Below are 27,901 nucleotides of genomic sequence, written 5' to 3' on the forward strand. Positions count from 1 at the left end.
TACTAGCCCAAACAAACTATCGGCCGACTAAAAGTTTGCCGCGCTCTGCTAGTGAGACGATATAGTGGTTCAGTGACTTTCACTGGCGGCCTGTAAGCAGGTGTCGCGGGTTCGATGCGTCACATATATGAAAGTTGTTTGTAAGGTCGGCTGTGAGATGCTTTGGGCTATAACTTGTTGAGAACTTGCTGTTGGCAGATTATGTAAAAGTTGTCGGAATAAATGACACTATAATATTATGTAGTTAAGAATATCGGCTTCACCTGCATTATTTTTACCTTCAAAAGCTTGTTTTACTGGTCTTTTTGAACGACGTCAAAAATCATCAAATGTGTCTCGCTGTGGGTTAGCAGCGGTGAGGGAGTGTCAGACTCTTACTGACTAAAAACCGTCGTGTTCCGTCGTAGGCCTTTTATGTACCAGGGCCGCGGTAACTCGCGCGAACAATCCCGCTTGTTTTATTGGTCTTAGAGTTATTGTATGTTTCTAACTACTAATTACTTGATAATTAATTTTGAACTACAGAACCGATCTGTTGGAAAGCTACTCTATTCCCAAGTAAGGTTATATTATATATCAGTGTAGGGGAAGTAATTCCGGGTGAAACAGCGGGAATTAGCTAGTTCATTAAAACGCATAGGAAGTGGTGAAGGGCGGGCGTTTGGGGGGCTGTCTTTTGTAAATTTGACATTCAAAAAGTGCTGATTTTTAGCCTACTTTGAATAAATGACTTTCGATTATGATTTTTGATATTAATAAAAAATATTTGGCTCCAACCCATATAATGAGTTTTCACAACGATTTTCAAAAATATCTCCCATTAAATATTGCATATGTTGGTGACATTACAAGAGGGTAATTATTCAGAATCTTGTGAAATGTTCGTCAAAAGGAGAAAAACTTGTCAACAGTTAATATCAGTTGTCTTGTTGAACTTTAAAGTTTACGTTACACAAGCTGTTATTATTAACTTTTTACCTGAAATATGCAATTCACTTAAAGAACTTACAAACAGGTGTTTTCATTTACCTATCTGCTTATCTACCTAATAATATCCAAATTGTTTTCCCGTTCTCAAATAAGCTATTAAATAAATCATTGTGGAGTTTCTTGCCCGTTCTTCTCCATAAGAAGATACTTTTGGAATGGGGAAGAATCAAACTTATTTATATTCTTGACGTTCATAAGTGTTGAGAACTCGTGGTGGCCCAGTGGGTAAAGAACCATCCTCACAAGTATGATGGCGCGGGTTCGATTCCAGGTCAAGCAAGTACCAATGCAACTTTTCTAAGTTTGTATGTACTTTCTAAGTATATCTTATACACCAATGACTGGTTTTCGGAGGACACGTTGAACTCTAGGTCCCGGCTGTCATTGAACATCGTTGACCGCACCGGTCTTACCTAGGGGTACTTATCGGGTTGCCCGGGTAACTGGGTTGAGGAGGTCAGATAGGGCAGTCGCTCCTTGTAAAGCACTGGTACTCAGCTGCATCCTGTTAGACTGGAAGCCGACCCCAACATAGTTGGGAAAAGGCTCGGGAGATGAGGATATGAAGTCGGTAAAATCTCTGCGAGTTGGACCAAGGCTCGTTAAGTTGTTTATAAGTAGATATGTGTATGTATAAACAAACGTTTAACTAGATATCGTAGCCGCAGGATGTGGGACAAGTAAAGGTACAAAACACGTTGTTGTTTGCTATTTAAAGCTTTTCAATTTGTATTAATGTTTAGCTTGTCTTGAATGTCTTTTCTAACTTGCATGTAACCGGTTTTTCCAGTCTTTGCTCTTCTTCCTCCTGCCCTGAACCCAATTTTATTTGGGGTCCATTTTCTATTATGGGGATAGCTATTGAGTAAAGCTGTGTGAGTATGTATGTACTGTAGGACCGGGAGACTACTCGCTTGCTCAAATGAAAAACTGATTCAATATCACGACGCTTATTGTACGAGTTCGAGAGGTGAAGTGACATAGTTCCGTATAAAAATCCTAATAAGTATATTCTTTTTCATAGAACGAATTTAATATGATTGTCCGGGCAGTAATAAATATAACTAATGAATAAAACCTTACAACGAAAGAGTTTCTAACTAAATACTACATCTCTACAGTACATAATATGTGTGTGTGTGTGTGTGTGTGCTTCGGTCATCTGTCGAGATAGTTGGGTATCCATTATAGTGTAGAAGTCATTAGAGAGCGGAGACTGCTTATATATTCATTCATATACGCATAACATACTTTGCGGATATACTAGTAGTTTTCCACGGAGCCACTCGGGTCCAAACTAAAAAACTGCAAACCTTGGAATTGTGAACCTCTTCCTTTTTAAGTTGGTTAAAATGTGTTATAGTTGTTTAACTCTTAAACAAATAAACTGAATTATTTTCGGATCTTTTAGCTGTTTTTTAGCACTGTCTTTCAGACGTATTTTAATGACAATAAGATGAGACGTTTTACAGCTATTTACTGTTTTATATATATCTCACATTATATAAAAACACGTGACTTGTAACAAAAAATATGCACTGATTTTGTTTGCTTTTTGAAGACAGGAAGACCTAAGAAAAGATGGATAGATTGCCTGAAAGATGACATGAATAGGAAGGGAGTTATTTTGGCGTGAAAGCGCGACACACAGCATTTATAAGTTTAGGAAAGACTATCTTTATCAGGGGTCTTATAACATTATTTAGAAGCTTTCACGATAGAACGACTACACCAAAATATATTGAACCTTAAAAATAATCACAATACTTCACTCCGTAAGTGAGGGATTCCCTCACTCCACAATAAAACCGTGAGAAAAAAACCAAATTTGAACAATACGAATTCATATAATATTCAAAAATTTCTCTCGAACATTCACAAAACCACAGAACATTATTACTTGATCAGAAAGCCATCGTTAAGAAGACGTCTTGTTCTGACGTTCCATGTTACGTCACACGTCACGAAAGTTGAAAGCAGATGACCTGCCATAGAGTGGCGCTGAGAGGACAACGTGTGACCGCGACGGGTTTATGCCTAAAGTTGGGGAGCTTTTGTGAGATTAGGGTTACTTATTTAACCCTATGTATTTTAAACTGACTTCCCAAAAAGGAGGAGGTTCTCAATTCGTCGGGATCTTTTTTTATGCAATTTCACCGATTACTCGAAGACGCCTGGACCGATTTGCAAAATTCTTTTTTTGTTTGATATACCTCCCAAGTGGTCCCATAATCATCAGGTCAGGATCTGATGATGGAAACCCTGAGAAATCGAGGGCAACTTTCGAAAATTGTAGGCGTACATATGTTAAAAACTTGACAATGAGGTGTACGTCTGATAACTCTATGCAACAGTAAAGGTTTGGTTGAAAGTCGAGGGAACTCGACAACTGAATATGTAAACTAGTTATCACTTCTCTCACGATCCAAAATAAACCAAAGTTAAAGTTTTTCAATCCAGGTCATTAACTAAAGGTATACAATAATAAAGCCAATGAACGTTGATTTAAGGCGAAAGTATTTAGCAATACAATATAATGTCATTAACCGAGGCTCAAGCCATAAACCTTAGAACATGAATATGCAACAATGTTGTTAATTTTTGCGCGATAAACACTAAACAATAAGTTTAGCATTTTCTACACAAACTTGACATTCCCACGCATGCGCCGTCATTTGAATAGATAGTTATATACTGTTTCAATTCACGCAAACAGTAACTTAATTATTTACAAGCTTTATATAAAACCTCCTACATAGATACACACACATAGGTACGTATATGTGCACATGATACGTATACAGAACACCATATAAGAGTCAGTCATTACAAACAACTGAAACTCTCCCATGAAAACTGACAGCTGTCAACTGGTCAAAGCATTCGATACTCCTAACTTTATCTCTGCTTTACACATGATGTTGTAAATTATGAAAACGAAAAATGACTCCTGTGGCTAAATCACTGAATAGTATATGATATGTTTAATGTTAAAAAATTAACCAATTTTTTTTTACAGCCATAGAATGTCATAAAGTATATGTGATAGGATTTAATGTCATTAGGTACGACACAACCAATATATAGCCCATTTATGAAGGAAGGTCATAGGCTACTTTTTATCCGAGTGCACGAAATAGTTACCGTAAGTTACGAGCGAAACCGCGAGAAACAGCTACTTAAATACATTACTATTGTACAACTTACTTGTGTCAGTAGAAAGTGACTTCTTCCTCCTGACCTGTTCCCAATTTTATTTGTGGTCGGTGCAATATGTCATCCTCTTCCATTTTTCCCTGTCACTCGTCATACTGGCACTCACCCCCTTCCTATTCATGTCATCTTTCAAGCAATCCACCCATCTTTTCTTAGGTCTTCCTCTTCCTCTCCAAGCATCTACATTCATACTTAGCACACACTTTGTTGCATGCGTATCATCTCTCCTCATTACATGCCCATACCTAGGGCTGCCATCCGTCCGGGTTTCCCCGGATTTGTCCTCGTTTGGAGGCCGTCCGGGGGCCGTCCGGGCGGGGTTTCAACAAGTGCCCGGGGAAAACCCGGACACTTTTTATGTAAGGAAGCACCTCATTGAATTTAAGTATATGTTAATAGTAAATGGATTACAAATTAGGTATTATTTTGTTTAAAGAAATCGTACTCGTTCGGGGCAAAATGCGATTTACGCCAAATGTCCGGGTTTTTTTAAATTTTTGTCCGGGTTTGGCGAAATTCGAGATGGCAGCCCTACCCATACCTCATACAGAGAGTGTAATGACCGCTTAATGCTAGGTTAGGCAAAACGTTCCATTTCACTCATATCTACAGTTATGTGTATCGAATGTTATAACAACATATAATGTTACGTAAAACCGACAGTTTACAATGAACCGATATCAGTTTAATGAAACTACTTTTACTTTGTGTTCGAGTTCATATTTTGGATAGTTACGCAACGGTTGTACCGGTCTCGAAGTTATCTCAAGTGGTATGTACAACTTTTTTTTTTGATGATGCAATCTTATTTCTTTGAAAGATGCTTTCAAGTTCTTGTTTTAAGAGTAGGTGGATATCGGTATTTAATTAGCTTTCTCGATATTATGTACTTTTAAATGTAGCTGGCCTCGTAATAACTGAATTAACGTGTTTTAAACAAACTCGAAGCTTTATAGAGAGCAAAATGATTAACAGTTTAATTTGTTTCATCAGGATGATAAATGGCTTCTGATTAGAGAAATTTCTTGCATTATCATCATCTGCCTAGCCTTTTTTTTAACGACGTCAAAAATCATCAAATGACCCCTCCCGCTGTGGGTTAGCAGCGGTGAGGGAGTGTCAGACTCTTACTGACAAAAAACCTTCGTGTTCCGTCGTAGGCCTTTTATGTACCAGGGCCGCGGTAACTCGCGCGAACAATACCGCAGCCCCGACCTATTATACATATATCTACCTACTTATCTTGGTTCAAGGATCAAATGTACTTAAAATACAGAGAATTAAGTATGTCAAATATGAAAATTCTCTAAGAAATGTGAACTTCTATTCAAATAAGTGTAATACCATCATAATAGCTAGTTAGTCTCACAAACACAATATCTTGAATAAAAAACAAAACCAACAACCTATCAAAACCAGTCACGACAGTAAATTAACAAAACCAGAAACGAGCTGCAACTTCCTGCAGCCGGTCAAGATATAACTGGAGAGAAAGCTCTACGTGATCACGCAAAAATATTTATTTAATGAAAGTATGAAATACAATCAAGAATCTGCGCTTTCCGTGCTTATTATGAAACTAGAAGTTAGTTTATCATCATCATCCTCCGAGCCTTTTTCCCAACTATGTTGGGGTCGGCTTCCAGTCTAACCGGATGAAGCTGAGTACCAGCTACATCCTTATATCATAGTATGAAACTGACTTCTATAGTGAAAATTACTTCGTTAGACTGGACAAGAAGTAGATCATAGCCTTCTTATATAAATAAACTATCACACACTGAAAGAATTTAGCAAATCGGTCCAGTGGTTCCTAAGTTTAAACAAACAATCTCTTCAATTTTGTAATACATATAAGTTTAATTAAATATGTGCGTTCTATTATTTAGAAAGTTCTCTTTCTCTAGGACTAAACTGACAATGTCTTCCTAGCAAAAACAAAACAAAATTCTTTACTCCTTTGTTTTTGTACATCCTAGCAATGATAAAAATGACATTCTCACTTCATTCAAATAAGAAATTGACCGCAGACACAAAATAAAAACCAAACAAATTAAAGCAAAAAAATACCATTGCTAAACTCAAACGATAATCGCGTTAGTAACCTGATAATAATTTACTTCCATTCAATTCACGAACATACAAGAATACTTGTCAAAATATTATATTCATTGACATCCATTCATACTCGTAATATTACCTCACAATAGCTTACATTGAAATTGTAATACACTCGTATGTATACCTCGGTCAATGTCCTGCAATTATCATGTAGAATATCATCATTATTTATCTGTAGAAGTGGCTTATTATCTGTTACAGCCTTTTTATCGTCCCACTGCTGGGCTGCGGCCTCCTCTCACACGGAGAAGAATTGAGCATTAATCACCACACTAGCTCAAAGCGGGTCTGTGATTTCAGACTTTACAGTTCAGGTTTCCTCAAGATGTTTTCCTTCACCTTTTTATCAGCCATTGGTGTCTAAGATATGCTTAGAGAGTACATACAAACTTAGAAAAGTTGCATTGGTACTTGCCTGACCTGGAATCGAACCCGCGCCCTCATACTCGAGAGGTTGATTCCTTTGCCCACTAGGCCACCACGACTTTTTTAACGATGTATGTAATAAAATAATATCTACTACATTATAGTAACAGCCGAGATATTATAAAATGAAGTGCTTTAAACGAGTGAGTTCAACTTTATGACGGTTTTTATAGATCATAACCCGATTGGTCATGCCATAGAGATTGTATGATTGTATCTGTGAGGTGTTGTGTTGATGATTCCGATATAATAACCGACACTAATATGCGTGTGTGAGACTGTTTGATACGGCTTAACTTTGAAATCGCTGGACTGGACTAATGTGAACTTGGAAAGATAAATAAGAGAGTGATTTAAATTCTGTAACACTGCTTGTCATATATTGTTGTTTGTTGTAGTCAGAAGCCAGTAAGTCTGACACCAGTCTAACCAAGGGGTATTGGGTTGCCAGGGTAACTGGGTTGAGGGGGTCAGATAGGGCAGTCGCTTCTTGTAAAGCACTGGAACTCAGCTGCATCCGGTAAGACGGTAAGCCGACCCCAACATAGTTGGGAAAAAGGCTCGGAGGACGATGATACTGCTTGTCATATGTTTAGCTAGTAAAACTTGTATATTCCCGCACCTGGGATAAAATATAGTCTATGTTACTCGAGGATAGTGTAGCTTTCCAAAAATGAAAGAATTGTTCAAATTGGTTGATTACTTGCGAAGCCTTTAGCGTACAAAGTACAACCAACCGAAAAGAAATCCTTTATAATATAAGTTTTAATAAGACAATTAGAAATTACCAAAATACTGAACTTAGTAGTTACATTACATATGAAGATTTGAGATGCTTCTTGTTTAGAAATTACTAGCTTTTGCCAGTGGTTTCACCCTCATCCCGTGGGAATTTCTTCCCGTACCGAGATAAAAAGTAGCCTATAGCCTTCCTCGATAAATGGGCTATCTAACACTGAAAGAAATTTTCACATCGGACCAGTAGTTCCTGAGATTAGCGCGTTCAAACAAACAAACTCTTCAGCTTTATAATATTAGTATAGATAAACAAATTACAGGCTTTTGACTTATCAACATTTTACACGCTTCCTACAAAATTAAATTCCACATTAACATATTAAATTAACTAGACATTCATCACTACTGATTCAATCATAATAACAACTACCTCATTGCTACCTCCTCGTCTAGCGTCGCGTCGCGTCTGCCGCGAGTGCTAATCTATGACGGAACGAGTTTTACTTTCCTACTAGAAAGTCACAGGTCGTGTGCGCTTGTGTGCGAGCGTGTGTGTGTGTGAGTGACCCGCGGGTTTCTAAGTGATGTTTGACACTCCTTGTTTCGTGTATTAAGTTGACTGTCTCGTTGGTCTAGCTGTCGCAAGTTCAGCTGCTGAGCACAGACTACTTGATCGGAATGAGCCGGGAATCGAACTCGGGACCCCGTTCTAAACAGTCGCGTTATTCAGTAAGTACCAGAAAAAATGGACTCTATGACCTAAAACCGATGTATTATTATCCGACAAATAGGTAGTATGTTTAAAACCGGTCAATATCAAAATCGGTCCATATCGCGTCAAAATACATACATTTTAAACTAAAACCTTTTTTGCATTCAATTTACAAGTGTACATCATCGAGATCATCCACCGAGCCTTTTTCCCAACTATGTTGGGGTCGGCTTCCAGTCTAACCGGATTCAGCTGAGTACCAGTGCTTTACAAGAAGCGACTGCCTATCTGACCTCCTCAACCCAGTTACCCTGGCAACCCAATACTCCTTAGACTGGTGTCAGACTTGCTGGCTTCTGAGTACCCGTAACGACTGTCAAGGATGTTCAATTTACAATTAACATTATCAAATGCATCCAACATACATACATACATACATTATTCACAATACGTGACAATCCCACGCCCACCCATCACAATTCTGACCTCGGCTTGCTTGCCGCGCACGTCTCAAGGACGGACGTGTGACGTAACATAATGTATATACAGGTAGTTTGTATTCAGTCGTAGTAAGGGAATCATTTGTATGTAGCTGTTTAGATTAGATTGGAGGTGGATTAAAATAATGTCATTAGCCTTTTCAGAGTTCCGTTCTTAAACATAAACCGTCGTACCACCAAATCTTTTAAACGTCAGTTTAAGACTTGTCTAAAAAAAATACAGATTATGTATAAACGTTTTTATCTGTTTCTGTTATTCAATTATCTATGAATCATATTGTCTGCAAATGATTTAGGATTGCAATATGATTGTAGAGCAAACTACCGTATAGACCAACATCACCAAAGTAGCAGATCAATCGCAGACCAATCGAATGTCGTTGGAATACGATTGGTCTTATATTAGTAGCAGAATGTCCGATATGGTAAAAACTGCTATTGCGATTCAATTTCTATTCAATTTTGACATTATTAACTTAGGAGAATCGGGCCCCTGACAAGTTGTTCATTGAGATTGGTGCGTTCAAACAAACTCTTCAGCTTTTTAATAAGAGTACCTACACCATATTAGGTATATGAATGGGTCTTACTTTTAATCAACGAACCCCACTTTTTACTATGACATTTATGCTTTTCTTCATTTTCAGTGACGACAGCGTTGAGAGAGCAGTCTGTGTATACACACCTGTACACTGTACATATATGTATGTATATACACACAACCGGTATGTTTCGGCGTTATGTCAGCGCTTTCTAAAGTTGTGTGTCACAAATCTTCCACTCTCGTCTCAGTCACATTCTTATGTGTACTCTTGGCGGCTTTTAACATATCCATTTTCAATTTAAAAATCTTGTAAAAATTATTTCATAGTTTATAAGGTTCCGTACCTTGGCGGCTTTTAACATATCCATTTAAAAATCTTGTAATTATTTCATAGTTTTTAAGGTTCCGTATCCAAAGGGTAAAACGGGACCCAGTTGTTTTCGCTCCTCTGTCCATCCGTCCATCTGTCACCAGGCTGTATCTCTTGAACTGTGATAGTTAGAGAGTTGAAATTTCACATTTGATGGATGTATTTCTGTTGGCGCTATAACAACAAATACTGAAAACTGGAATAAAATAAATATTTTGGGAGGCTCCCATACAACAAACGTGATTTTTTGTCCGTTTTATAAATATGGAACCTTTGTGCGCTAGTCCGACTCGCACTTAGCCAATTTTTCAATAAAAAACATGTTCACTGGTACTTATAGCTTTCAAAACACAACCAAGTTTCTAGTTTCCTCAAAAGTTCAGATCAAAAGCTGCACTAATCTTTAACATTACGACGACCTCGATGGCGCAATGGTCGCCATGCCGGACTGCCGAACCTGAGGTCCCGGGTTCGATTCCCGGATCGGTTGACATTTGTGTGATGAGCATGCTTGTTGGCCGTGGTCTGGGTGTTACAATAAGTATTTATAATTATGTATATATGTAGCTATATGTAGTTTATCAGTTGTGTTAGCACCCATAACACAAGTATTAATAACTTACCATGGGGCTAACCGACCGTGTATAAAAAGGTGTCCCGACATTATTACATCGTCAACCGCTGTAGAATGCCGCCGTGCACTCAATACCATCATATTCCCACACTGTTCACTATATACTACACTATATACATACATAGTATATACTACGGATATACACTTCCTTACACAGTGGAAGTGACGTATCGCTGTGATTAAAGCTCTTACTTGAACCACTGGAAATTACAACTAAATAAAAACTTCGTCGTTTGGGCTAATCGGAGGAAAAAAACCGGCCAAGTGCGAGTCGGACTCGCGCACGAAGTGTTCCGAACCATTATTTATAATACCTGTTGCCGTTATCGATATTGAGCAAAAAATCATATTTGTTGTATGGGAGCTGGGAGCCCCCCAAAATATTAATTTAATTCTAGTTTTCAGTATTTGTTATTATAGCGGCAACAGAAATACATCATCTGTGAAAATTTCAGCTCTTTAACTATCACGGTTCATGAGATACAGCCTCGTGACAGACGGACGGACGGACAGAGGAGCGAAAACAATAGGGTCCCGTTTTACCCTTTGTTTACGGAACCCTAAAAATGCCCATTTATCTTCACCTGTCTAGATTTTTCCTTATCTATGTTAGGGTCGGCTTCCAACAAATTTATGTATTACCAGCTTTCGCCCGCGGCTTCGCCCGAGTAGTTCGGTTATATTGCGTTTCCAACAGAATTCTTCAAAAGTTCATAAAAACTGGATAAAAATGCGAAAGTAACTCTGTCTGTCTGTCAGTTACGCTTTCACGTCTAAACCACTGAACTGATTTTAATAAAATTTGGTACAGAGATAGAGTTGACCTTGAGAAAGAGCATAGGATAGTTTATCCCGGACTCTCTCGAACTCCACGCGGGCGAAGCCGCGGGGAAGCTAGTTTATAATAAAGTCTACGAAAAGACAGTCATATTTGAATTTCTCGTGAATTATCTTTTGTTGAGCAACATTCCACAATTGGAAGGTATTCTTTCACATAACTTTCGAATGTTTGTGTGAAGAAGAAGGCAGCAGTTTACATAATTATTGTTCAACTTGTTTTTATACTTGAAAGCGTAAAGAATTAACAAAACTTAGTCTAGGTACGATAGTTTTTACGCTTATTTTTTATGCTCTTTCTTCAATGAAACACTTGTACATATGTGTACTTCAAAGCCACATTTCACTAGTTAAGTAATACCTATGGGACTGCCTCGTTGGTCTAGTGGTCGCAAGAGCGGCTGCTGTGCTCGAGATCTCGAGTTCGATTCCCGGGTAAGGCCGAAATCGCTTTGGGGTTTTCTTAAACTTTCACAAAGCAGCCCGTAGTCTGGAAGTTGGTGATTGACTCACGGAGAGCACGTAAATGTCGGTCCTGCGCCTGATCTCTTTCCGGTCGTGTCGGATTGCCGTCCTATCGCGCTATTAGAGTGAAGGAATAGTGAGTGCACCTGTGTCTTTGCAAATGCTTGTGCACTATAATATGTCCTGCACAGCTGGCTGATCTCCTTATATGAGAACAACCGTCGTGTCGCATCATTACTGCAATCGCCATGGCAACCTCCAAACATTACAACAATTCGTGAAATTACCGCTAAACATAGAATAACATCACAAGTACAACACAATGCAAGGCTTTGTGAACAAAAGCCGACAAAATTTAACAAGACGACATATTTTCAAAATTCATTTCCACTACCATCCATTCTTCATACTATTATATTTCTAAATACTTACCGCGATTTCGCTAAAGGTTAGTATTTCTCTAGTGTCAGCATAGAGTTAGGTTACTGTTTGATAAATCGACAAAATGATAGACAATTGAACGTGAAAAATGTTAGTTTATAGTACCTAAACAGTGGTTTTAAGAAAACGACGTTTATTTTGTCAGTGAACCTGGTCCTACTATCGTAATTATCTTGGCTTGCTCTTGTGATAAATGATTAAATAGGTACATTTTGGTGATTTCGGACATGTAAAATTGTGTCGTTACGGGTAGTCAGAAGCCAGAGTCTGACAACCAGTCTTACCAAGGGTATCAGAACATTTTACAACCGATTCAAGTATCATCTGCCTTTTCGAATTTTTTGCATATTTATATGAATATCTTAAGTAAATACATTGTTTCAAGTTGCTGGTAGTTTTGGAAAGTAATCAAATTGTTCGTGCTTAGTATGACGCGGGTCACTGACCCCAGCGAGTAACATGAGACCTGAGGCATAGACTAGACTAGACTTACATATATGTATAACTAGCTTTTGCCCGCGGCTTCGCTCCCGTCAACTGACTTCTCTACTTTACCCTATTTTTTTTTTCATAAGAACCTTCTCCTGACAATAACAAACACAACAAAAAAAGAATTAGCCAAATTGGTCCAGGCGTTGTTGAGTTATGCGTTTACCAACACATTTTGCGATTCATTTTTATATTATGTATAATACAGAGGAGACTAAAAACTTTCTGAACATTAAAATAGAGTTTCGTGTGAGAAAAACCTCTCACGCGAATTATTCAATAGGTACCTACATATAAGCGGATATTTGTTTTAATACATGAATGTTCTACTTTCAAGACTCGTAATATTTTATCCAGAACTAAAACTCATTTAAGCCTTTCAAGGCTTAAGAATCTCAAGAATACATAAAATAAAACATTAAAAGTAGTCTACACAAAAGTAATTAAACTACAACTGTTTCACATAAAAGCATAAATTGTTAAAAAGAGTAACCATGGAGTTTCTTACCCGTTCTTCTCCATAGGAAGCTACTTTTGGAATGGGCAACTAGAAACAAAACTATTCATAATTTTTGACGTTCATAAGTGCTTGTAAAGGTCCCGGCTGTCATTGAACAACCTTGGCAGTCGTTACGCGTAGTCAGAAGCCAGTAAGTAAGGTTCCCCGGGTAACTGGGTTGAGGAGGTCAGATAGGCAGTCACTCCTTGTGGCACACTGGTACTCAGTTGCATCCGGTTAGACCGAAAGCCGACCCCAACATAGTTAGGAAAACGGCTCGGAGGATGGAAGTGCCTAAGCTCTCTTACAAACTGTTTTTAGGGTTCCGTAGCCAAAATGGCAAAAACGGAACCCTTATAGTTTCGTCATGTCCGTCTGTCCGTCTGTCCGTCTGTCACAGCCGATTTACTCGGAAACTATAAGTACTACAGTGATGAAATTTGATGGGAATATGTGTTGTATGAACCGCTACAAAAATATGACACTAAATAGTAAAAAAAAGAATTGGGGGTGGGGCCCCCCATACATGTAACTGAGGGATGAAATTTTTTTTTTCGATGTACATACCCGTGTGGGGTATCAATGGAAAGGTCTTTTAAAATGATGTAAAGTTTTCTAAAAAACATTTTTCTTAAAGTGAACGGTTTTTGAGATATCAGCTCTCAAAGTCGTAAAAAGTATGTCCCCCCCCCTCTATTTTTATAACTACGGGGTATAAAATTCTAAAAAAAATAGAGGTGATGCATGCTAATTAACTCTTTCAACGATTTTTGGTTTGATCAAAGTATCTCTTATAGTTTTTGAGATAGGTTGATTTAACTGTAATTTACGGAACCCTTCGTGCACGAGTCCGACTCGCACTTGGCCGGTTTTTTTAAGTTAATTTATATAATTTATTTATTGTTTTAAAATTTCGTGTGCGTGTAAATTTTACCGTTTTAATTTCAATGATGGTCAGGGGATATCTGAAAATCAGGGCTGTGCGCAGCACAGCTTTTACTGAGATATACCCCTTGCCACACTGGTTCTTTTTTTTCTTGTATACTTTTTGTTATTTTTCAATGACTGTATGTGTGGCTAAATAAATGGTTTAAATGGTTTAAGTGCTTGTAAAGACCTAAATGAAATAAGTGATTTGACTTTGACAAGTCCTCTTTCAAAGCACTAAAACCCACTCCCATCACCGTCTCGTCTACATACAACGTAGTCTATCTACATTAGCATACTCCCACGATGTAACAATGCCTACACTGGGAGTCTCACGGTCACTGTCACGGCCGTGTCTGTGCACTGTGGTGTACGTTGGGTATATTTGTGTGCACTGCAGTGTAGTATAGGTGTGAGGCTGGGTCAATTAATGTGTAAGGCAGTGTAATGTTTACTCTGCCTACCTACGAAGGTCGTGGTGGCCTAGTGGGTAAAGAACCAACCTCTCGAATATGAGGGTGTGGGTTCGATTCCAGGTCAGGCGAGTACCAATGCAACTTTTCTAAGTTTGTATGTACTTTCTTAGGATATCTTAGACACCAATGGCTGATAAAAGGTGAAGGAAAACATCTTGAGGAAGCCTGGACTATATAGTCTGAAATCATCAACCCGCATTGAGCAAGCGTGGTGATTAATGCTCAATTTTTCTCCGTGTGAGAGGAGGCCGCAGCCCAGCAGTGGGACGATAAAAAAAAAGTTGTAACATAAAATAACAGTGTATAGGTGTGTTGGGGGCTGGGTCAATTCATTTGTAAGGTAGTGTAAACAGGTCTAATTATAAGTATGGTTATGGGTCTGGTTGACCCAATTTTTATGCACGACATGTACATGCTAGCGATATTAATATGCACGATAGTGTAGTATATAGGTATTGGAGGCTAGGTCAATTAATGTGCAAGATAGTGTAGTAAATAGTAGTTTTGTTGAGTCTGTTTTTTTTGCTCCCTAGTGTAATTGTTTATAGGTTGGGCTGACCCAATATTAATGCACGGCAGTGTACATAGTTTTTAGTAGTAGCTCATAAAAAGTCCATAATAGTGTAAAATAGTCTAACTGACTCTTAAATATGCTAAAAGGACCCAATAAATTACTTCTGCGCAGGTGAAGGTCAGCGCTCAAGATTCGTGCCGATGATTATAACTGGGTTGAAGAAGTCAGATAGGCAGTCGCTCCTTGTAAAACACTGGTACTCAGCTGCACCCGGTTAGACTGGAAGCTGACCCCAACATATTTGAGAAAAGGCTAGGCGGATGACTCATACACTGCCGTCTCGCGCTCATATCGTAACTAGAGCGTATATAATTGTTATTTTTGTCTTCAAACTGTGAACATATTACTATCATTATATTTTACTAACTAAACTTCGAAAGGCAAGTGAGAGTTCTAAATAATTCTTTGGTCTAGTGGCTGCAAACACATTGCTTAAAACTGAGTCTTAAGTTCGATTCCCATAGCGCAATGGGACGACAATCCGACGCGACCGGAGAGAGATCAGGCGCAGGACCGACATTAACGTGCTCTCCGATGCACGGGTGTATCAATCACAAATTTCCAGGCTCCGGGCTGCTTTGTGTAAGTCTCTAAAATCCACAAATTAATTTTGGTTCAACCCAGGAATCGAACCCACGGTCATTAGAACAACGGGGCAGTCAGCGCGAAACTAGTAGCACTAATTTATCATATTTTAAGTCACAAATGAATGGTCAAGCCAATTAAGATGCAACTTAGTAATGGCATCCACGGCCGATTTCGGCCACGGCGGCTGTCCTCATTTAAGGAAATCAGCCAGCTGCGCAGGACATATTATAGTGCACGAGCATTTGCGCAGACACAGGTGCACTCACTATTCCTTCACTCTCATAGCGCGATGGGACGGCAATCCGACACGACTGGTAGAGATCAGGCGCAGGACCGACACAGCTATAACCTTAATCTAGAACATGAGATAGTTTTTATCCGAATCAAACGAGTTTCTTTGAAAATCATGTGAAACCATATGTATTAACTATGTGCGTGATACATGGCCATTTACTGAAATCTGTTAATAGTTCGGCAGCTATAAACTATAGTAGTGATTGAATTGCCAAGGGCCGGAGTTAGTGCGAGTGAAGACACGCAATCACGCTGACATACATACAGACAGACATTGTAGAAAACGTGACTAAACGTAACATTTGTGAGGGGTTTTTACTAATTAAACGTGAAAGTGTAATAATTGTATTCTTCAATTTCAATTTTAAGATTCTATCGTAGTGTTGACTACTGGATACTGCCAGTTCCTGTCATGTACAAACTACATACTACTATAGCTATCGGCACGAATCTTGAGCCTTGAACCTTCATTTGCAAAAAACCAATCCCGAGTGTCGGCTATGACGCGATGCACTGCGGGCCAATCACCACTCTAGCCCGCTCCCGCGCCTCACTTCATACCACAAAACGGACCCACTAAATTACTTCTGCGCAGATGTAGGTCAGAGCTCACACATTTCTATCATATCGCGTGTGCAGCAGGTTGATTTGCTAATGTCAGGGTTCTAAACCCACCCATCCCCACTGGGGGGAGGTATGAGGGGCCTGCCGTTAGGCGGGCAGTCACCGGTGGGGGACTTGACGCCATAGATTCCCAGACCCCCTCCACTCAGGCGAGGTCGGAGTGCCGCTGGGCCTTTTTAGTGGTAATACCGGAAACGACTTATTCGGGGAGTCCCGCATACACCTCTCCCATCAGGAAGGGGATGCGTAATATCATTTTTAGGCCAGCGACAACAAAAAAAAGGGTGGTGAGCATTGACAAATCCTCGGATCTCATGTCTGGCCCAACACTCAATCTTATGGACGATTTCAGGCTGTGACGACGAACTCATACGTGCTGTTATACCAATCATTGCTGACGAACAGAGCCCAAAGTAAGATTAAAGTGCGAATTCGGGTTATGTACCCACCATATATTCGATTCAAGACTACTCATTTACTAATCTTGACATTTACACTAATCATTTACTGGGGCTGCGGGATTGTTCGCGCGAGTTACCGCGGCCCTGGTACACAAAAGGCTTACGACGGAACACGACGGTTTTTAGTCAGTAAGAGTCTGACACTCCCTCACCGCTGCTAACCCACAGCGGGATGATTATTGATAATTTGATGATTTTTGACGTCGTTAAAAAAAGACTACTCATTTACAAGACGACTAGGCAGACCATTTTATCAATATGTCTAATCCAGGAATCGAACGCAAGACCTCATTATCGGCGAACACTGACGCATCGAAACTCATCATAAATTCTCTATTAGCACTAACTACTTCCCTCATTATACACAAAAACCTAATATCTACGTGTGTGACACAATTTCCCGCACCTGGTAAACTTGAGAGAAACTCTCGTATCATTAGACTCGAGGAGGCGACGCCAGTGTAGAGAAAGGTTGACGGAAGAGGAAGTCAGATGAAGATAATTACTAAAAGCAATTAACTGATTCATGTCGGAATTAAGTGGCTTCTTCATAGATATTGTGGTACCAAAGAAAATTGATCTCATCCTTCCTCAAAAGGCCATTCCAGACCGCGTACATGGTGACACTCACACGCAATATTATTTGACTAGCTTCTGCCAGCGGTTTCACCCGCATCCCGTGGGAACTACTTCCCGTGCCGGGATAAAAAGTAGCCTATAGCCTTCCTCGATAAATGGGCTATCTAACACTGAAAGAATTTTTCAAATTTGTCCAGTAGTTCTTGAGATTAGCGTGTTCAAACAAACAAACAAACAAACTCTTCAGCTTTATAATATTAGTATAGATTCGCATGTACTTTAAAAGAGACTATGACCCTTGAGTTTGTTTCGGCATTTCTCAGGGATCAGTCAGTTAGGAAATGCCGACCCCAGCGTTCTTAAAATGACGTGTAAAAGTGATGTAATGTCCAACTTGCAAAATAAACGATTTCATTTCATTTCCTGGAACTATTATTGCATTCTATGTATATGAGACCAAAAGTTCTGCGGGATTGTTCGCGCTCATTACCGCGACGCTGGCACATAAAGGGCTTAAGAAGGAACATGGTGGGTTTAATCAGTAAGAGTCTGACACTCCCTCACGCTGCATCCACAGCGGGAGCCGTCATTTGATGATATCTCACCAAAATATTGGTCTTTTAGAAGCTCGTGTCTAAGTCACAGCCGAACGGGTTGATCGATCACAAGATTGAGCTTGGCTTATGAGTGACCATCTTGTCATGACGAGTTCCTCCGTGTTTCGGAAGGCACTATAAAATGCTGGGTCCCGGCTGTCATTTGAACATCTTTAGCAGTCGTTACGAGTAGTCAGAAGCCAAGTCTTACACCAGTCCTACCAAGGGGTATTGGGTTGCCCGGGTAACTGGGTTGAGGAGGTCGGATAGGCAGTCGCTCTATAACACACTGGTACTCAGCTGCATCCGGTTAGACTGGAAGTCGACCCCAACATATTTGGGAAAAGGCTAGGCAGATGATGACGAAACAAGAATTTTATTTATTTGCATAGAAAGTTATGAAGAATGTGGGTCGATACAAATATTTATTTGCTAGTTTTTACCTAAACTATAAATGCCTACTTACTATAATCAGGTTTTGATAGAAACACCACATAAAAAGTAGTACGATATTATAATTTCTACATTGTATTTGTGAAAACAACGAACTCAGATTGACACTTTTATGCTTGCATTATGTTAGTTAAAATTGATATTTTCGAATATTTTAATATTCCTGTGTAAAATTGTGATTATTTTTACACACGAACAAAATTTGCAAAATAGTGGTGTAGTTAGATGTTGGTCTGGGTGTCTTGGGTTCGATTCCCAGACGTGTAAGGTCACTTACAAATCCTGTTTCTACGATAAATTGCCTAATTTTTGTAGCAGTGTTTTGTCCGTATATATTGAATGTCAATAGATATCAACTTCAGAGCAGCGAATATGACAACTGTCAAAATGACCCTACTAATATTATAAATGCGAAAGTAACTCTGTCTGTCTCTTACGCTTTCATGTTTAAACCACTGAACTGATTTGAATAAAATTTGGCACAGAGATCTATTGACCTTGAGAAAGAACATAGGATAGTTTTTATCCCGGACTTTTGAAGATTTCTCTTGGAAATGCGATATAACCGAACCGGGCGGAAGCTAGTAAAATTATATTCTAACAATATCAGTTAAGCCTACAATATTATAATCATCGGCAAGGATATTGAGCCCTGACCTTCACCTGCACAGAAGTGATTAATTGGTTTATTGCCATAAGTGTACAGTGCACAAAGCGATCCCGACTCTTCCGCACAGAGCTCATTATCCGTGCCGATAACTATACCCGAGCAGGGAGTCGAACTGACGTACTCGAGGTCACACTCTCACTGTCCAATGATCCGGTTCCTAGTTTCACTTTCAAGCGAGATGCTGCGCTCATCTCGCGAGATGCAAATATATGCTAATGCTGGAGAAAGTGACCAATTCAACACAAATATTATATTACGACGTGTTTTGCTATGGGAAATGCTGAGCAGAATCGGGTGAAAAGTAGCTTAAAATCGAGTTTGGTTATTTACCTATCTATACTAATATTATAAAGCTGAAGAGTTTGTTTGTTTGAACGCGCTAATCTCAGGAACTACTGGTCCAAATTGAAAATTTGTTTCAGTGTTAGATAGCCCATTTATCGAGGAAGGCTATAGGCTACTTTTTATCCCGGTACGGGAAGTAGTTCCCACGGGATGCGGGTGAAACCGCTGGCAGAAGCTAGTGTATTATATGTAAGTGAAATTTTGTATCGGTTCAGCCGTTTTGAATATTGAAAGGTCAACTTACTACTACATATAAAAAACTTTTTGTATGATGTATAAATAATGGACAACAGGTGTCTTAACCTGTTGTATTGTGACTATTAACTGTTTACTTTATAAACTAGTAGAGTTCTGCGGTTTCACTCGAGGTAAGCCCAGTAAAGCTTTTGCGGTGAGTTGAGGTATCTTTTCTGCTCAAGTTGAAATTGATTTTTCGTAAAGCCTAACGTAGGTTTTTCCTACTTATTGACGACTGTGTTTCGAATGGCACGTTAAACTGTAGGTCCCGGCTGTCATTGAACATCCTTGACAGTCGTTACGGGTAGTCAGAAGCCAGTAAGTCTGACACCAGTCTAACCAAGGGGTATTGGGTTGCCCGGGTAACTGGGTTGAGGAGGTCAGATAGGGCAGTCGCTCCTTGTGGCACACTGGTACTCAACTGCATGCTGTTAGACTGGAAGCCGACCCCAACATAGTTGGGAAAAGGCTCGGAGGATGATGATGTATTCCATAATAATTTGCCTCCGGTTTTGTCCGTCGGTCATTAAGAAGCATACTGGCTTTATTTCACACAGCTTAAGAAAGTTTACGAGCCTATGAAATATGATTTTAACTGCGAAATTAATGAGATTTTACGCACACATACACAGAAAACATTGAGCTTTATGTAGTGAAACTGAAGATTTCTCGTAAAAAAAAAACAAAATGATTAATCTTGAAATACGTATAAGCAAAGTCGCTTGATAAAAATGTTTAAAAAAGTATAATTTTTGTGTTATAATGTCGCTTTCGAAGTTATCATTATTTCTCTAAAGTATGGACGTAGAAACTTATGAATTATACATGAATATGAATTTAGTCTCAGCTAAATATTTTACTCATAAAAACTATTCATTAAGTTGAAATGCTCTTGTCATTATTTTTATAGTTTTTTGTTGAATTTTAAGCGTTCTTAATGAGGGTTTTTGAAATTTTTTCTGCCACCGGGTGGCGCCACGTATGCGTCTGGTCCAAACAGCTGTCAAATAGTATGGAATTGTAGGTGCCGAACTTATTGTTTATTGAAATTCTGTTATATTGGAAGTGTTATTGATTTTATTATGGACTACGGTCAGAATAAGGTTTCCGAACTAAAAATTGAGCTAAGAGAGAGGATGCAAAAGTCACTGGTACTAAGGAAAAGCTTGTTGAAAAATTTTTTAACACAATATGATTTAGTTTTTTTTATTTACTCAACCGCAATAGTAAAACAATAATGCAGTGCTTTAATTATAAAATAAAAAAAACACTAAAATCGTTCACTATTCATAGTAAAGATAAGCACTTTGACAGTTATCTGGACCTGACGACTCGGTGCTGCCACCTCGTGGACGCCATTTTTCGAAACCCTCATTACTAACGAGAGTAAATAATTAAGGTCAGAAAAATATTTTTGAAAAATACTAATGACCAAACTTTTTTGCAATTAAGTGTAATGGTTATTTTTGAAAAAAAAAATGTCCACTCACCATCATATTGTCCGCCAGTTACAGCCAAAAAAATCTTCTTCAACGCAAAAATTATCCAAAAAAATCCCACTCAAAAACAACGTTTTTACACACACGCGATTTTTTTAAAATAATTTTTAAACAAAAAAAAAACACTATTATACCGTCACTGTCTTATTAAAAACTTTTTTCTAAATTCATTATTTCGCACAGATTTTTTTCTTTTTTTTATAATTTTTTTCTTATTTTTTTTATATTAAGGACTCGTGTAATATTGAGAAGCGCGTGAGTCGAACTGAGCGAAGCGACGTCGACCCGAGCTAAGAAAGTGGGCTGACACTTCCTATGGTAGCCTCAACATTAACGAGACGACTGTGAAGAAAAACCTACCTTATCATTAGTAAAATAAGGTTGGATATTGAGTGGGGGGATGTCGAAGAGGGGTTTCAAAAGCCGGTTCAAAATGTGTACGAGTATAGAAAATGTCCGAACATAGTTTAGAGTTTACTTTAGAGATAGCTTTATGTAATACTTAGCTGTCACAGGGTGAGGCCGATCCGGGTCATACATGATATTTCGCATTCTTTTGCGAATAATAACAAACACCATGAGAATTGAGGACCTCTTGTTTGGGAAATCGGTTAAAATATTTTTGGTTGGCGGTCGACAGGTTCTTTTGTGACTTTATGAGTATTTAAGCTAATGTACATTATACAATGTGTCCCGGGGATAAGTGACCGCCCGAAATTTTTTGAATATTTGTACAAAATTAAGGATAATTTCATTTATATTTTTGAAAAAAATCATTAAAAAAAATTTCTTGTCAGGCCTGTTAATAACAGGCTTTGCTCTTTTTTTTCAAATTTCAACTGACTGTATTTTTGCATTTGTTTGAAATAGCAGCAAACATTGTTGTGAGCTATTGTAGGAAATATCATGTAGTTTATTAATAAATTAAAAGAAAGTGATATTATCGGGGCATTTATTGGACTTATTTTGAAAAAACTGAAAAAAAGGCGTTATTTTCTTTGAATTTTTATTTTCTTTTTTTTCTAATAAATGTTTTATTACATTTTTGTTATGTTTGATAATTTTAATTGATAAACTATGATGTCGGCTAGTCAATAAAGAAAAAGAATTTAAAAGATGTAAAACTTAGGAAATATCTTAAAAAAACTGCAGCACGTCACAGTATTTACTAAAAATCATTAAAAAAAAACCAAAGGCGGTAAGTCCCAAATATAAAGGAAATTATCCTTAATTTTGTACAAATATTCAAAAAATTTCGGGCGGTCACTTATCCCCGGGACACATTGTATAAGTACATAGTATTTAGTATTCTATGGAGTTTATTGCGCCACTTCTTCTTCCCAGCAAAAACACATAGGAAGTGGTGAAGGGTGGGCGTTTTGATGGCTGACTTTTGTAAATTTCTGACGTTCGAATAGTGCTGTTTTGCAGCCAAGTTTGTATAAACCATTTTGATTTTGCTGATATAAGAAGCTCGTGGATAAGTGACAGACACACTGGTCGATCGGGCATAGGGTTAAGCTACACTTACAGAAGTACAAGTTATGAGGAGTTTCTACATGTCAGAAGTCATGTAAAATTAGTGATAGTGAACATCGGCTGTCTTTTTAGTCAGAAATTCTGACAACCAACAGCCAAGAAGGGTGCGTGTTTATTTATGTCTTTATTGTTAAAATTTTTTTTTGTAATGTTTTAATTAGATAAGTGCCTCACTAACATTTTGTTATAAGTCTGTAATGTTATCTAGTGTTAAGGATGGTAAATAAAAAAAACACTGAAAAGCAAAAAAAAACTATTCTTATACTTATTAGGTGCATCGGCCTAGAAGTCGGTGGCGAAATATACTTAGGTACATCCATTAGACACTGACTTCTAGACCGATCCACCTAACAATAGTTTTTTTGCTTTTCAGTGTTTTTGGGAGTCTGTTTTATTTTTTTGTAAAAAGTTTTTTTACTTTCAGCTTTCCAGTGACAAGCACAGTTGTCAGTTGTTGTAAGTTCTCATCAAAACGATTAACATAAACACGAGGTAGTTTACATATTCAGCTGTCGAGTTCCCTCGACCTTCTCTGGTCTCCATCATCAGGTCAGCTCCAAACCTTCACCATTGCATAGTGTTATCAGACATACGCCTTAGTATCAAGTTTTTACCCTACGTATGCCCACAATTTTCGAAAGTTGCCCTCGATTTCTCAGGGTTTCAGAAAACCCACAAAGGCCCGACCCGGGACCTCGGGCACAGCAGCCGCGGTTGCGACCACTAGACCAACGAGGCAGTCAATGAATATATAAGTAGATCATTACAATGATTACAACTGAAACCGTCCATCACCGCTACAAGGACAGTACGCATGCGCGCGTCACTGCAGGGAACCGGTTCCCAAGCTTCTGACTTTCCAAACGCGGCCTTACGTAACGCGAGGTACGCAGGTTTATGGCTCCGGTAAGGCAAAGGCCAGTTAAAAGTGTTTTAAACTGAGCTCAGCCATCAGAATCAGAAATATTGATTTGTTAAAAATAGGTAGGTAATACAAAAGAATCTTATCATTAAACGAACTGCGTGTGCGCTATGTTTTGTCGTGAAGGCGTACTATAATAATGGCGTCCACGGCCGATTTCGGCCACGGCGGCTGTTCTCATTTAAGGAGATCAGCCAGCTGCGCAGGACATATTATAGTGCACGAGCATTTGCGCAGACACAGGTGCTCTCACTATTCCTTCACTCTCATAACCCGATGGGACGGCCATCCGATACGACCGGAGAGAGATCAGGCGCAGGACCGACATTTACGTGCTCTCCGATGCACGGGTGAATCAATCACCAACTTTCAGACTACGGGCTGCTTTGTGAAAGTTTAAGAAAACCTGCAAAGCTATTTCGGCCCGACCCGGGAATCGAACTCGAGACCTCGAGCACAGCAGCTATAGTATAGATAGTATGTACCTACGATGGATAGGCTATAGAAGTCCACATACAGTGTATTTTGCAATCAGGAAGAAGTAAAGAATATTTGAAGAAATATTTAAGGAATTACATAACGTGAGTGAGTGGTCTGTCTAATTAGAATTCCTACAAAAAGCATACAAGCTCTTGTTTAAATAATATGTAATGTTTTATGTTAATAAAATACCGAAGACTGGCGGTTACGTCATATTGCCTTTACTTCCTATCTAGTTGCAGATTAATATTCTAGAAGATATCTGCAGACTATCGTTACAATGAAATTACAATATATTACGTAAATAATTGGAAGGTACCTTTTTTATTATTTCTTTGATGCGCTGCGGGACTGTTCGAGCGAGTTACCGCGCCCTGGTACATAAAAGGCCTGCGACGGAACACGACGGTTTTTAGTCAGTAAGAGTCTGACACTCCCTCACCGCTGCTAACCCACAGCGGGAGAGGTCATTTGATGATTTTTGATGTCGATAAAAAAAGCCCCTTAGTTGTGCAATATTGAGCAAATTGTACCATCGCTGGTATACCCGCTGTGTACACTAATGAGTGACATAACCCCATGATGTTCACTCAGGCTATGTTTGACAGATTTCTCTCCGCGCATCGACAGCAGGTACAAATGTACAGCTGCTTGTACAGTCAACTTCAGGTCAGTGGTAACAGTTTTATAGGAAAATCGTACTTATTACTATTGAGTTAAGGTGCATGACAGTTACCACTATTGTGCAGTTTACTGTACCAGTGGGACATGGCGTAATAGTGTACACTATGATATAAGTGTAGAATCTAACTAGCGAACCGCTCCGGCTTCGCATGGGATAAGAGTATGTCCCTACAAGCGTCTTTAGTGGCCAATTCACACGCGATAGCCTCCATTGATAAAGCAACGCCCAGTACATGTATAAACACATGGGCATCTAAAATCATAACTTTTGCGCATAATCGAGTGAAAACGGATTACCTTTTTAACACGCCCATACATATTAGCTTCACTTGTAACTATGTCATGTATGGAAGAAAATCTTAGAATCTTAATTTGATCCACTTCCCGGTCTTCGATTAGGATGAAACTTTGCATACATGACTAGTGTGTTTTTTAGTTTTTTAAACTATAAATATTCTTCTTCCTCCTGCCCTGTACCCAATTTTATTTGGGGTCGGCGCAATATGTCATCCTCTTCCATTTTCCTGTCACTCGTCATACTGACACTCACTCCCTTCCTATTCATGTCATCTTTCAGGCAATCCATCAATCTTTTCTTAGGTCTTCCTCTCCGGGCTGCGGGTTGTTCGAAAGAGTTACCGCGGCCCTGGTACTTAAAAGGCCTATGACGGAACACGACGGTTTTTAGTCAGTAAGAGTCTGACACTATCTCACCGCTGCTAACCCACAGCGGGAGGGGTCATTTGATGATTTTTAACGTCGGAAAAAAAAAGCTCTTCCTCTCCATCCATACATTCATACTATTAATATTATTATGCAAATATTCGCACGTGTACCAATATAGAGTGGTTAATAATCAACAGCCACAGATATTTGCAAAATGGCGTCATTCGCGCCAAAATATTGTCGTCGAGTGAAAGTGAAGCGCTCACACATCCGCGTTGTCACAAGTTCAGTATTGTCTTAGATCATGTTACCAGCAGGAATCGCCCGTGAAAACAAGATAGATAGATATATTCTTTACCATGCACACCAATTAAAAATCAACAAGAACAAACAAAAATGTTGAAGTCGGTGACACAATGGGCGGTTTTATCGCTAAAAGCGATCTCTTACAGACAACCTTTGGATGGATTGTGACAAAAAGGAAATAACCATATGGCGGGTAGTTTCAGGTGCAAGTTATTGATACTCCCAATATTCTGTCTATCTGTTGTTTTGTTTAGATAGATATATAGATAGAATATTCTTTATTGTACACCAAACATGGACAAGGACATTGCAAAAAAATTTGTGTGAGTACAATATAAGTATGTCTTTCTAAGTATATCTTAGACATAGTCTGACACCAGTCTAACCAAGGGATATTGGGTTGCCTGGGTAACTGGGTTGAGGGGGTCAGACAGGGCAGTCGCACCTTGTAAAGCACTGGTACTCAGCTGAATCCGGTTAGACTGGAATCCGACCCCAACAGCTAAGTTCGACTGCCAAGGATGTTCAATGACAGCCGGGACCTACAGTTTAACGTGTATATAAGAAACAAATATGCAAATAAATACTTTGACTTTAAAACATAACGTAAGTTTGGCAAAGAGGAAGGGACATATGGCGTGTCCAGTTCGTTGAACGATCTAAATGGTTGAATGAAAACTGTCCTTTTGTGATTCTGTATATTGTAGGCTTTTTATACACAATGGAAACTAATTGTTGGCTATTTAACCACTTTCTGCAGGTTACCGGTACTTTTTTTTAACGACGTCAAAAATCATCAAATGACCCCTCCCGCTGTGGGTTAGCAGCGGTGAGGGAGTGTCAGACTCTTACTGACTAAAAACCGTCGTGTTCCGTCGTAGGCCTTTTATGTACCAGGGCCGCGGTAACTGTTTCGAACAATCTGCGGCCGGTAATGATGGCTCGTTATTGGTTTTTGTGTATTTTCTTTCAGGCTGTGTTTGTAGGGCTACTATTATTGCAATTGTTCAAGCTTAACAAAATACATCAGCCCGGTTTCACTGGTTAACGATAAAGTGTCAGTTATTTATCCGATAGTTTATGCTATCTCCCAGATAAAGACTGCTTATAACTTCTGCCTAATATCGTTATCCGACACCTGTGAAACCAAAAGTTATGTTTTCCGTTAGATAAGTTGCTGAAAGGCTATCAGAAACTTTATCAGTAACCGGTAAAACTGTTTTTTACCTGATATCTTGGGTATCTTAAGTCGGTTAAAATAATGTGCTTTTTCACTTGTCCGCGAGTGTTACGCAAACGAGCTGGCCCGATGACTATGCTCGCGAGTGTACCGGCTAATAATTTATTGAGATTCAACTGTTATCCAATTGTCTTGATTAATTGATCTTGGACATACCAGAACAAAGCCCCAAATCGGCACAGTTATTTGACGAAAGATCCTTTTTCTGCAGAATCCGGGTGCCGAGCCCTAAGTGAGTCACGTCTTATGTATTATACCTTAGCTGGTTGCATCATTACGAATATCTGTGATATCATCACTTTTCCTTTATTTTTTGGCACAATACCATGACACAACATTCTGGCTGTTATGTTTATGCCCCTGCTCCATCTGCGTCTTAACGCGTAAAATTTTGGCGTTACACAGATGTGGCCAACGTTTTAATGGCATTTTATACAAATGGCATTATTAATAGCATTAAACGTTAAGCGATAACTCGGGTGTCGGTTTTAGTGCGTAGTTTAGCGCGCTAAGTGATGCTGGCTACATTAATGCCATCTCATTCCACGAAACACACGCGCACAGGACGCATGCAAGGACGAGTGTAGGTACTTTGTTTAAGCGGTAACTGCATTTTACGAACACGATAATGGAGTGGTCGAATGAGAAAGTTTTAGAGTTTTTAGAATTATTTCAATTAGAGCCGTGTCTTTGGAATCCAAAGCTGCAATCATATAAGAATCGGTCGGCAGCTAGTGATGCGTGGCGACTTATTATCCA

The 27,901-nt window shown here is 39.0% G+C and overlaps 1 protein-coding gene across 1 annotated transcript in view; it reads right to left on the reverse strand.

The window, feature by feature from the left end:
• LOC110380951 (uncharacterized) overlaps positions 1 to 21,502 on the reverse strand; it is a 35,695-nt gene extending 14,193 nt beyond the window's left edge. Inside the window, exon 1 of the mRNA XM_064043430.1 lies at positions 21,297 to 21,502. Coding sequence (XP_063899500.1) covers positions 21,297 to 21,302 — 6 coding nt within the window. The 5' untranslated portion in view covers positions 21,303 to 21,502. The remainder of the gene's footprint in view (positions 1 to 21,296) is intronic.
• Between the last annotated feature and the right edge of the window lie 6,399 nt (positions 21,503 to 27,901).

The sequence above is a fragment of the Helicoverpa armigera genome, chromosome 31 (genome assembly GCF_030705265.1).
Source record: "Helicoverpa armigera isolate CAAS_96S chromosome 31, ASM3070526v1, whole genome shotgun sequence".
Taxonomy (NCBI): domain Eukaryota; kingdom Metazoa; phylum Arthropoda; class Insecta; order Lepidoptera; family Noctuidae; genus Helicoverpa; species Helicoverpa armigera.